Source organism: Homarus americanus, unplaced genomic scaffold (assembly GCF_018991925.1).
Source record: "Homarus americanus isolate GMGI-L3 unplaced genomic scaffold, GMGI_Hamer_2.0 scaffold45698, whole genome shotgun sequence".
Classification (NCBI taxonomy): Eukaryota; Metazoa; Arthropoda; class Malacostraca; order Decapoda; family Nephropidae; genus Homarus; species Homarus americanus.
Genome location: NW_024735554.1, coordinates 13,270,343 through 13,283,745, shown reverse-complemented (window position 1 = coordinate 13,283,745; position 13,403 = coordinate 13,270,343). Strand labels below are relative to the sequence as shown.

Below are 13,403 nucleotides of genomic sequence, written 5' to 3'. Positions count from 1 at the left end.
TGTTAATATATTGCAATAATTATTTATATTTTTCCATTATTATTTATCCAACAAACTTGTTCCCTTAGAGTGGTGACCTCCCTGTTCCTTTATGGTTGGATTTTGTCAAGTAATGCTGCAGTATATGTGCATCCCTCATATGACAAAGTTGACAAGGCTGACCCACTTATCTACTAGTAATATTTGTATCCCAATCTTAGTCTCATTAAAACAGTATTAACAGATGGTAGGTTGGACTCATAAATTACATTGGTGTTTTATAAAACATACAAATACTGTAGTGCTGGAAACTCTCACTACATATGGCAATCACTTCTCTTCTTGCATTTTCTCATTCCTTGCTTTTTCTTTTCAATTCCTTCTTTATCATTCTTTTACTGCACTAACATTGCTAACAATAACAATATACATATTTTCTGCCGCTTTTTTGGCCAATTTGTCAGCCATTTCGTTTAAATGAATCCCCACATGTGATGGAATCCATGCAAACTGCACAGTGCATTCAATTTCTTGCATTACTATGACAGGTTATTTACAGATATTAACAATACGAAAGTTACAAGGATTTTTACTCTGCAAGGTTTCCAATGCACTTCTACTGTCAACAAACATATATGCATCTTTACATTTCTCTACAGCATCCTGAAGTCCTTCACAAACTGTGTGGAGTTCAGCCAGTGTGGATGAGGTGTTGTTACTAATTCTTGTAAAAGCTGTTTCATCAGCATAACACTCATTGGTATGATACAGAGCATGCCCTTACAATTCGTGGCTGACACTGTGGAAGTACCCAAGAATATCTTTGGGTACATTTTAAAGTTGGTGGCATGTTCATGACAGGGACGGGGAGTGCGCGAGTTTTGTGGTTTCCCGCAAGGTGTTTCTGTTGTCCCAGGTGGCTGGGTCATGCGTGCACTCCGCCTCAGTTGACGATAAACACTTGTCTGTCTTGTGCATGTGCTACTCTGCTCTCTTAACAACTGTATTCATCATGCTTGTGATGGCTCCCAAACAAACTCAACCATCTTCATCCAGCCGTGGGAAGGCGCCCAAACAAGCAAAGAGAGAAGATACAACTACAGGTTGTACCTCTCTAGTCCGGCAACCTCGGGACCTGACTGGTGCCGGACCATGGAAATTGCCGGACCATGGAAATTCACCCTTTTCCTGGATAGATAGTGACTTGTGCTTATGCTTGGAAGCACTAGCACCACTTTCTCTGCATCATGGTCTCTTTAAAGACATATTGAAGGGTTAAATGTCGTATAGTAGCTTCTCAAATTCCGCGAGTTTTTAATTCAACGTATTTTATTGGAACACACACACACAAAAAAATAAAATTTTTGACGGCGGAAACTTGAATTTCGACGGGTTTGAACGGCCCGCCAACGTGCAGACGACGTGCATAATCGTGTAAACAGTGTCATTTCTCTTATGTACAAAAGATTCATTATTGTTTATTACTGAATGTCTTTTTTATTGAATTAATGTTTATGTGTGCAAAATGAGCAATACAATTCATTAATAATACGTAGAATATTAAAACACACGAGGAAATGACACAGCATTGTTTTCGTTGATTACAAAACCAGTGACTGACTGGTTCTACATATAAAACTGAAGAAAATAAGACCTTGGTTGTAGCTGTAGTAAAATTAATATGGTTGTTATAAGTAATTTTATTTAATGTTAAAAAATGGAACAATAGAAGTAGCTAATGATAATGGTAAAGAAAAAAGAGAGATCGCATATGTAAGTGCGCACACGTGAAAACATATCGTCATTACTTTACATAAGAATATGAAAGCAACACTTATTTACTGTTCATATATATTTTAATTAATGTTTCTGAATTTGTTTTTATTGAATTAATGTTTGTGTGTGCAAAATTAACAACACAATTTATTAGTAATACGTGGAATATTAAAACACACGATGAGACAAGACGGCTGCCGGCATTGTTTATGTTAAAGCTTACAAAACCAGTGACTGATTGGTTCTACATATAAAACTGAAGAAAATAAGACCCTGATTGTAGCTGTAGTAAAATTAATGTAAAAAAATTAATATGGTTGTTTGAAGTACCTGTAATGTTATTTAATGTTAATAAATGGAACAATATAAGTAGCTAACCATTAATGGTAAAAAAAAAAAGTGAGACTGCACCCTTGTCAACCCTCAGTGAGATAAGACGTGCCGAAGGCGCTCCTGGTTTTAGCAGCCAGGCCGAATCTGTTTGGCCCTGCCCACTCCCCCTGCTATCACTTATGTTACTTGTATATTATTTGTAATTCGTAACCCATTCCCCAAATATGTAACTGTATATTTTCAGCCTTCTGGCTGCCAAGCTCTTTCAATAAACCGTTAATTATTATTATTATTATTATTATTATTATTACATGTGAAAACATATCGTCATTACTCTACATAAGAATATGAAAGCAACACTTATTTACTGCTCATATATATTGAAGGGTTAAATGTTGTACTCTGTATAGACAAGCAGAGAGAGAGAGAGAGAGAGAGCAGCCGAACTGCCGGATGTAAACAAACCTTAATTTCCCGCGGCTTTGTTGTTGTTGTTATTTTATGGGGATTAGCCCACCCGGGCATAGGTCACTGACCGACATTGGGGCCTGAGGGGCAAAAATTTAATACTCCTGTAATAATAATAATAATTCAGATAAGTAAAAAAAAAGCTGCCTATCTACCTATTGGACAAATTAAAATCGTTCCGGACCACGGGAGTTTCCGGACCACAGAATGCCGGACAAGAGAGGTACAACCTGTACTGGAAAAACTTAGGAGTGGCCAGAGTTTTGTTGCGTGTGGCCACGGGTATGGCATTAATGAGTCAACTGTCCTCTACATCAAGAAAAAAGAGAAGATTGAATTGAATTGAAATAGTTTATTTAGCCAGAAAAACACAGATACAGAGTGGATAATAATAACAATATTAACATGGCTGAGCTCTAAGTGCCCCCTCTTCTGCCAAGGTCGCCGCTAATGTGAAGGATACAGCTATGGTGAAGATGGAGAAAGCCCTTAACATCAGGATTGAGGACCTTAACTGCTGTCACATCCCTCTCAGCCAGAAGTTTATCTGTGGTTGAATCCATGCTGAGGAAGGTGAAGTGAGTGGTGAAGGTGGGGCTAGTGCTGGTGGTTCTGGTGATACCACAAATAAAGGTTTTAATGCCAGTAAGGGGTGGTTTGAAATTTCAAGAAGTGCTACAACCTGCACTACTCGAGGATCACTGGTGAGTCAGCATCAGCAGATGATTTAGCAACAAGGAAGTATCCTGCGATCCTTGCTGAGATTTATCCGGGAGAAGGGTTACAAGCCAGAGCGGGTTTTCAACGTTGACGAGGCAGATGAGGGGCACTTATAACTCCCCTGCCTTCATCTTCACCATCATCAATCATTATATTCATCACAAAATTCATCAGCGGCAGGGGAATTTAGGTTCATTGTTGACATACACACCCAGGTCCTTTTCACATTCGGTCTCAATTAATGCAGTCTTTTTGCCCTGTTGGGACATGTGATACGCCTCCTTAGTATTGGTGAGACCCAGGTGCATCCTTTTGCACTTCGTGACACCGAATTTTAGCAGCCATTTCCTCGACCATTCTTGAAGCTCCTAGGGATCTTTCCGCAGCTCTTCATAGTCAGTTTGGTTCCTAATTTCCCTAAATAACTTGGCATTGTCCACAAACATTTGTATGGAGGAGTGTATAGCTTCTAGTATGTCATTAATGAAACAGATAAACAACAATGGGCCCAATACATTGCCCTGTGGTACCCAGCTAGTTACAGGTACACATGACAATTTCGTACCATTTACCACCACACACTGTTTGCGGTCATGCAGAAAGTACTGTATCTGATACACGCTAGGACTTTTCCCCGAATCCCAATTCTGAGCCTTTCATGAGGTACACTGTCGAAAGCCTTAGCAACATCTAGGTATATATTGTTGATATTTCCACTTACATCTAGAATTTGAGTCCAAACATCTAGTACCTTGAGTAATTGTGTTAAGCAGGATCTTCCCGGCATAAAACCGTGTTGGCATTCCTTTACAAGGTTATTTAGTAGCAGATGCTCGATCATGGCATCTCTTATGATGCTCTCTAGTACTTTGCACACTATGCTGGTCAGGCTCGCTGGTCTATAATTATTCGTGGAGTGATGATCGCCCTTCTTGAATATAGGACTCACAAAAACCATCTTCCAGTTCTCGGGGACCTTTTGATCCTCCAGGCATTTGCAGAACAGGATCTTAAGAGGCTCTACAAGCTCGTTACACAGTTCTCTTAACACTCTGGGGTGTACCATAGCTGGGTCGGGACTCCTGTGAATCTTTAGCTTTGACAGTTTATTTCTTATAACCTCATCCGAGAACGCAATGTGGGTCAGCTCTGTGTCAAACCATCTTTCCTCGAATGCAGGAAGATTGTTCGCATCCTCTCTTGTGAACACCTATGAAAAAAAATTTTCAACCCCTCCGCCTTATCCTAGTCAGAATCTGCATAACTACCATCTTCAAGCCTCAGGTCCAATATGCCTACTCATGTTTTTAATTTTGACTTTGCATAGCGGTAAAAAGCCTTTGGGTTTGACTTGAACTCACTCACAATCTGCCTCTGGAACTCTTTTTCAGCCCTTCTACACTCTGCCTTTGCTTGGTTCCTGGATCTGGCATACATCCTACCGTACTGCTCATCATTTTTCCTTACCTACATATCGAAATCCTGAGTTTTCTTCTTAACTTTGCCGACCGCCGCATGGTTCATGTGTAGCGGTCTCCTTGTATTCCTGGAGGCACTGAGTTTGGTCTTAGGTATATATTTATCGATCGTATGGTTTACTTTACTGGCTATGATATTCAGCGAAGCATCTGCTTTCTCATTCCTTAGTAAGTCAGGCCAGTGTATACTCCTTATCTCCTCCCTCATCCCATTATCATTTCCTTAGTAATATTTGAACCTGGACCTGGTTTGTCATGAACCAAGCAAAGTTAAATCTGAAGAACAACATTACTTGGTAACTAGTGCCAACTGGGGCTAGGTGTTCCAGATTGGCCACCATACGCTTCTCGTTAGTTATGATGAAGTCCAGCGGTTTGGGTGTTTGCTCCCCTCTGTAGTGAGTCAGAACTTTAACAAGTTATAATAGAAATTGTCTCTCAGAGTTTTTACAAAAAAGTGGCTGCATTATTAAGGTCGTTTGGCATTGATTCATTTCTCCAGTCGATATCGCCATAATTAAAGTCCCCCATGACAAGGTGGCTAGGGTTCGGCACAGTTACATTGTCCTCTTGTTTAATACGCTACAATTTGGGGATCTGTAGCTACATCCAACAATGAGTAAGTCTCTCCCCTTCAGTTTAATTTTACACCACTGTGATGGCCGAGATACCACACATTTTTATTTTTCCTTTTAGCCACAATGGCATGCCAGGCAGTTTCTTTTGCACTAGGATTGCATGTTGAAGGGACAGACAAACTACCACTTGCACTAGAAGGGCCAGGGACACTGAGAGAGGCCTCAGAAGGCACCACACAATCACCATGTGGTACAATCTTCTTGTACATTTTTTGTTTTCCCACCCCTCCACCTTCGCCATTGAACCAAAAAGGGCGACTGGTGTGGTCACTCTTGTAACCTTGGAGGCAGTCTACATAGGTGCCAGATCACACCGACATTGCCAAATGTGCGTCTTGCGTATTTAGTGCTCATATGCAAACATAAAATTATTTTATTGCAATTTTTTAGTTCATACACAAATTTGCTTATGAAAACCCTAAAGAGATAATTTAAATCATAAGTAAATCTGCAAATGAAAACCCCAAGAGTGTTAAGTCAATGATAAAAATGATTTCAGTGACCAAATTTGTGTTCTCTAGCTATGCAACCCCAACATAAGCAGAGGACTTACAGTATACTATTTGTATTCTTAATTAAAATCTTAGTCAGGCAGACTTGGGTTCTTTTTTTTTTTTGTGTATATGTGTGTACTGTAATTGCATTTATTAGTTTGTTTGTTAAACTAATTCTCAGACAAGAGAAAGCCTTTTCAGCTACCCTATCTTACCTGAATGGGTTGGTTGGCGTAATATCAGTCTCCATCCACTGAAAATCATTTCCCAGACTGTACGTGAAGTTTTCATTCTCGTCAAGATCCTGAGCCTGTAATTACAGCAAGATATAGTGTAATACCAATAATCATAATACAATTTGTTAATCCTATTTTCAAAGTCAATTTTTTTTTATAGGGAAGAGTCCACCCAGGCACAGGTCATCGACCCACAACGGGGCCTAGGGGATGAAAAAATAAGAGTAAAAATAAAAAAAGAAAATAAAAAAGAAAATGATCATATTAATCTACACCACGAAGATGCTGGAAAACCAGCTTTTTAGAGTGAGACAGATTGTAAGAGTATGGAAACACAGAAGAAGGCAGAGCATTCCACAGTTTGGCTGTGTGAGGAAAGAAGGATGTACAGTCTCACCCAAAAGTTCGTTAACTCTCCCAGCCAGCTTTTGCTGCACTGCCTGCTTCAGATGTATAAACTTAAGTCTGTTACTTTGAACCTTTAGACTCATTCGTATCGGTTTCATGTTCTGGTTGGTACTGAGGCAGATTCAAACATCTGAAGCAGGCAGTGCAGCAATAGTTGGGTGGGAGAGTTTAACGAACTTTTGGGTGAGACTGTACTATAACGGGTTATTCTAGTGTGACTGTGAGCCACAGAGAAATTGTGGGCACCACGGGCAAGACGAGTGTTACGAGCCCACGGCCTTGCCGGCGGTACACAGGATGCCAAACTACATGCAGGTGGAAGGCCTTAAAGTGGATGGAGATGAAGGGACAGTGTGGCTTACTACTGTAAATCATAAACAACAAACCACAGCAACTCTGAGTGATGAAATTAATATAGACATGGGGGTTTAGAGGTATACTTTGGTTGCATTAATGTAATTAGTTTTACAAATACGTACAGTAGTAATATCTCCATTAGCCGGAATCCCTCAAACCTGGAACTCTCCGATAGCCAGAATTGAAATTTTCTTGGAAAATCGTTCCCAAAGCTGGACTTTTTTGGAAAATTCTGGCTTTGGGAACGATTTTCCAAGGGGCACATTTTCTGGAAAATCCTGAAAAAATTTCCCAATACCTGGAAAATTCCAGGGACGAGGGATTTTCATTCCGGGTTTGAGAGATGAAAATCAGGGTCATTTTCCGGAACTTCCAAGAAAAGATTTCTGGTACAGTAAGGTCGGTATATATTGTGAGATGTTTGCTATTTACTAAATTGCAATATATAATTACATGCAATCAATGGGGAAAATAGGGTTAGGTTCTGGAGGCCAATAAAAGTGACTAAACTTGACTTAACGAGTTCATTTTCTTACTAAATAAAGCACCAATGAACACTAGACTCGGGAACAACAGGCTATTTCAACATCAAGGAACACCAGACTCGGCAGCTGACGCCACACTGCCACCCTCACTTGACAATCCCACACCTACATAAACGAACACCAAAAATATTACTTACAGTATTAAATCTTTTCTATTAAGGGGATATTTTTCCGGGTTTGAGAGATAATGCAATGCACAATTTCTGGAACTTCCGGAAAAAAAATTCCGTTACCCGGAAAATTCCAGGGATGAGGGATTATTTTTCTGGTTTTGAGAGAGTCGTCTCGTTACCCAGAAATCTCTCATAGTGCTCTGCACCAATTATTCCGGCTAATGGAGATATCACTAAATAAAAATTTGCTTCAGTCAGTCAGTCAGTCAGTCAGTCAGTCAGGCCAGTGGTCAGATCAAAATGTAAACCCTGAGTAAGATGCAATACAAATAGTAAGCTTTTTATATGCAAAGAGTACAGTAAATTCTCACGAACCACGAGTTTACCAACCGTAGTTTTGAGTATAGTATCTATGTTTTATAATTTGTACACTGTTTTAGCAACAATGGTATTCAGCTTAAAGTATCCACAGGTATACATAGTCACTGCAGGAGATTACTAGCCCAGCCAAGGAAGAGTTAGTTGGATCAGGTCTATTATGTGGTTTGTCTCATTCTGTTCATCTTGTTTTATAACTTATATCTTTTTTCCTAATCGCCATCCAACCTAGAGGAGGCCATTATGAGAGGAGGAGGCCAATGACCTGTGTAGGATCCCTCCATTGTTGCTAATAGTCTTGTCAGGGGCTATTTTGAAGCCCAGTAGAGTACTGTTCTCGCTGGTACAGTAAACTGTTTCAGAGGTCTTCCACCCTATGTATTCCTCAAACAACAACTTGTTATCATCTACCACACCCAGGTCCTATTCCTTCTTTAATCTCTTTTAAATCAATATGATTATTTTCATCTTTATACTCTATGCTCTATGGCTTTCTACTGTCCGGACAATAGTCATTACTTAATACTCTCAGGGCCGGAGCTGAGGAGGCAGCCACACCACACATGGTCCCGGTATAGTCACCTTGCTCACTGAGCCACAATTGCTCAAAACTTTTTATACTTTTATTAATTACGTACATTCTGCGTACTGTAATAGAGAAAAAAAATGGCATTCCTTGCAAGAATTCTTCACCAACTTTCCTTGGGATGAATGTTGCTTCTCCACTCGGGTCGCCTCGGTATGTGCTGACAGCATTGCTGAGGTTATACAGGGCGGTGTGAGTGCATTTATCCCATCTTCTACCAAAATTTTCACTTTACAATCATGGTTTGATCGCTCCTGCTCTCTTGCATGCAGGGAGAGAGATAGGGCATATCAAGCTATGAAACTATCTCCTTCTCCTATTACCCACTCCTCTTTCATTACTTCTAGAAATCATTGTAAGGCTGTTCTTCGTTGGGCCAAGCGGAATTTTATAAAAAAAAACACCGCTGTCCTGACTAATTCTTCCTCTAGTAAATCCTTCAGGTCCCTAACCAAAAACATCAGTAATAACTTCTGCACTCCTTCTTTTCCTCCTCTCTTCTGACCTGATAACTCTATAGCCAACTCTCCCCCTGACAAAGCCAATCTCTTTGGCACCTTATTCTCCTCTAATTCCACCTCAGACGATTCCAACTCTATCCCTCCTACCCCTGCTCCTCTTACTGAATCTATGCACTTTCCTATAATCTCCACTCGGAGGGTTGTGTTATCCAGGTTGGATTAGTAAAGCGCATGGACTGGACAGAATACCCCCTTGTGTTCTGAGGGAGTGTGGTGAAGCTCTGGCCCCTGTGCTTGCTCGCCTCTTTCACCTTTGCCTCAAAACCCAAACTTTTCCTTCTTGGGAGCATGCTTTGGTTCAGCCCATCCCAAAGAATGGAGACCATTCTACTCCCTCTAACTATCGCCCCATTGCCCTAACTTCATTCCTCTCTAAGATTTTCAAAACTACAGTATCTTGAACTTCCATTTTCTCCGTCACCATGAACGCCATTCTCTTTTGTCGGATCACCAGTATGGCTTTCGCCAGGCGAGATCTATTGGCGATCTGCTCTCCTAATACACCCATCTTTGGTCATCCTCTCTTAGGGATTATGAAGAAACTTCCGTCGTAGCCCTCGACATCTCCAAAGCATTTGCCAGGGTATGGCACAAGTCTTTGCTATCAAAACTTCCCTCTTATGGTTTCTCTCCCCAACTTTGTTTTCTAATCTCCAGCTTCCTTGAGAACCGATCCATGGCAGTTGTTGTCGAGGGATCGATCTCTCGCTCTTTTTCTATCAATAATGGTGTCCCAAAGCGTTCTGTTCTTTCACCTACTCTCTTCCTTCTTTTTATCAATGATTTACTTCACACTACAATTAATTCTGTCCATTCTTACACTGATGATTCTACTCTTCACATTTTCCCCTTCCCCCCTTACTCTCACACTAGATCTGTTTCTAGAGCTCTTATCATTACATCTATCAATGCGGATCTGTGCAGCATCTCCGAATGGGGAGGTAGAAACTTGGTTAAATTCAATAGTAATAAAACTCGGTATTTACCAATTACACTTTCCAAATTAGATGATCTTCCACCAATCACATTTCAGGATTCTATCATTCCGCCAAATTCTAAAATAGATATGATAGGCCTCACAATTTCCTCTAATATGTCATGGAAGCCACACATCCACAACATTGCTAAAGCTGCCTCCCAAAAGTTGGGAATGTTGTACAGATGCTGTAGCTACTTCACTCTTGAGCAGTTGCTTCAAGTATATAAGGGATTCATTCGTCCTAACTTGGAGTACTGCTCTCATATCTGGGGTGGCTCTTCTTCTGTCCAACTGTTAGACAGGGTGGAATCAAAGGCATTTTGTCTTATTAACTCTCCTCTTTTAGTTGACAATCTTTCTTCCCTTTCTCTTCGCCGCAATGCTGCTTCACTCTCTCTTTTACAGGTACTTTAATGGGCAATGTTCGGTGGATTTGGCATCCTGTGTACCAGCGGCAAGGCCGTGGGCTCGCAACACACGTCTTGCCCGCGGTGCCCACCATTTCCTCGCACAGCCAAACTGTGGAATGCTCTGCCTGCTTCTGTGTTTCCATACTCATGCAATCTGTCTCACTTTAAAAAGCTGGTTTCCCGGCATCTTCGCTGTGTACATTAATATAACCTTTTCCTTTTCTATTTCTAATTTATCTATTCTTTTTTTTTCGTCCCCCAGGCCCCGTTGTGGGTCATTGGCTTGTGCTCGGGTGGTCCAATCCCCATAAAAAAAAAAAAAATATGGATATAGGTTGTGATAATTTATGCGGATGCAGTTTCAAAACTTTGTGACACCCCTAATGTATAATGAGTCTCCATATGCCCTGGTTTATTCATTGATCAGTTGTCTAAGTGCGAAAGTAGCCCTGTCGAGCTATCATGTATCAATTAATTTTAAAATATAAATTATAATGTAAAATGTTATGAGACAATGGTTTAGTAGTGTTGTTAATGTGTGTGTGGTGTAAGTGTCTTGGCATGTTACCTCACCACCTGATTCCTGAACAAACTCTTCAAATCGTACAATGTGCTTGGCAAGGTAAAAAAAAAACACACACGCATGCACGCATGCACACACACCTGGGTGTAACTATAGACCACAAACTAGACTGGAAGGCCCATGTAAACAACACAATCAAGGCAGCCTTGTACCGACTCTACATGCTACGACGACTCAGGTCAATTGGGGCACCCACGCCAGAGCTGAGGACTATGTACAATGCATTTATTCTACCAAATTAACGTATGCGTCACCAGCCTGGTCGTCTTCTCTCAACTCCACCCAACAACGTCAGCCAGAGAAGGTACAGAAGAGGACCTGCAGAATCATGCTCGGCGCACACTACTCCGGCTACAAAAACGCTCTCTCCACCCTGGAAATGCCATCCCTCAGTGACCTCCACCACCATGCACTAGCAAGGTTTGGCAGTGGTCTACTGCACCATCCTGTTCATCGCCACCTACTGCCACCGGCAGTCCACCGCCCACCTCGCGCAGTCCGCCACTACAACAAAATTCAACCCATAAAAGCCCGCACTGATAGATATAAGAATAGCACCATCTCATCTATTGTTAAAATAATAAACAGCTCCTGATTTATGTACTGTACAGCCCTGTAAATGTCTTGAACATATATCATTATGTCTAAATCACATGGAAGTTTGTATATTTTCAGCCACCGGCTGCAACTCCTTTAAAAAACCTTTATTATTATATTATTATTATTACACACACACATACACACATTTTCAGCCTTACGGCTTCCATGCTCTTTTAATAAAACTTTAATTATTATTATTATTAACACACACACACACACACACACAAGAATTAAGACAACACGCATCCAGTGAGGGTCTTGTCGTGTGACTGCATGGAGGCAAATTAAAAGATCAGCTGTTGAGTAGCTTATCGCTTGGCAACACTGGTGCACTTTACTACTCCTTTCCACTCCATCTCTAATCACCCACACCTTTCTGCTTTCTCACTCCATATTTTAAAATGTTATGCCAACCGCCGTTTTGTCGCTGACCAGCCGACCCCGTGGCGAGTTTCTCAGCCCAAGCCTAGCTTTCAGACTGGGTGATGATCGGCCAGCAGCGCCGCTCACTTCCGGCAGACTTGTATAAATACCCCCAGCCTCACCGTGAAGAGGATTCTACTCAACGCTCCCAAACAGACAAGACCTCCTCTCAACAAGCTCCTCACCACACAGCAACTCCCTAGCACTGCATTTGTACATATAATATATTTATAGAAAACGCCATAGTGAATTTCCCTTCTCACCTCCACCCTTTGTGCGAGATTTCCTACATAGCCTATACTACAAATGGTGACCCCAGGAGTAACGCACTCACACAGGATGGATGAGAAAAAGATCACTCTTCCTGTAATGGGCCCCTGTCTCATCAACAGAACATATTATATAAATGGGTCAATACATCTGATATTATATTCAGATTCACCCCCTGTAACTTTCCACTGTCTTTGAGTAAGACATGAATTGTACACGTGAAAGGTAGCTTTCCCAAGAGGAACAAGCCCATATGTCAGCATCTTTGTAAGCGCGCATCAGCGACGCCCCTTGCTCAGTCACTCAGATCAACTACTATTGAACGGACGTGATCTACGTTTATATTTACATAAATGCCGTCCTCTTTCTCGTTCACTCGTATACAGTGGAACTTACGGTTGATCTACACTCAGGAATTATAGACATAATCCTTTTATAATAAAGCAAAGGAACTTCACTGGGTCTCGTTACTAAAACCCCAATATACAATTTATGTGAACAACCGGGTTAATTGGGGGATTAACTGACGGATTCATTCCAGTCTTCAAACACAACACTGAGGACTGGATAATTCATGTGGAGGCAGCTCTCACCGGCTCAACAGCTAAAGATGAGCAAAAGTACGTCACCCTGGTCTGTTTCTTGCCCACAGAAGTCACCACGCAAGCCTCAAAAGTCATTACCAACCCTCCAGCTGACAACAAATTCGCAGCTCTACGAGATGCTCTCAAGAGGCGATACCAGCGGCATGACACTAGTCTCCTGCAAGACCTATCAAGTCTACCCCTCAGCAACTCAACGCCTGCCCGTCTCTGGAACGAGATGCGTAGACTGAACTCCCACCACACAGACAAGCTTCCTGACACTGTCCTGCGCCAGATTCACGCCCAGAAGCTCCCTGCAGAAGTTCGCCTCGCACTGTCTGCACTGGACTATTCTACAACCCCGGTGATACGCAGCCACAGCAAACAGAGTATTCAATGAATACACTGCTGTGCGCCGTGCTGCCGCAGACAACTCGGTGATAACACCGTCACTTTCCGCCGATCTTGTCAACCGGATCAACGCTTCTCAGACGAGCAACACCTCACAAGACATGAGGGACTTG

At 41.5% G+C, this 13,403-nt stretch overlaps 1 protein-coding gene across 2 annotated transcripts in view; it reads right to left on the bottom strand.

Annotated features, from left to right (window-relative positions):
- LOC121871536 (cadherin-23-like) overlaps positions 1–13,403 on the bottom strand; it is a gene marked incomplete at its 3' end in the record, with an annotated part of 255,663 nt that overhangs the window by 40,192 nt on the left and 202,068 nt on the right. For both annotated transcript variants that reach the window (XM_042373970.1, XM_042373971.1), the window contains 1 exon segment: positions 6,102–6,196. In XM_042373970.1, the coding sequence (XP_042229904.1) occupies positions 6,102–6,196 (95 nt within the window).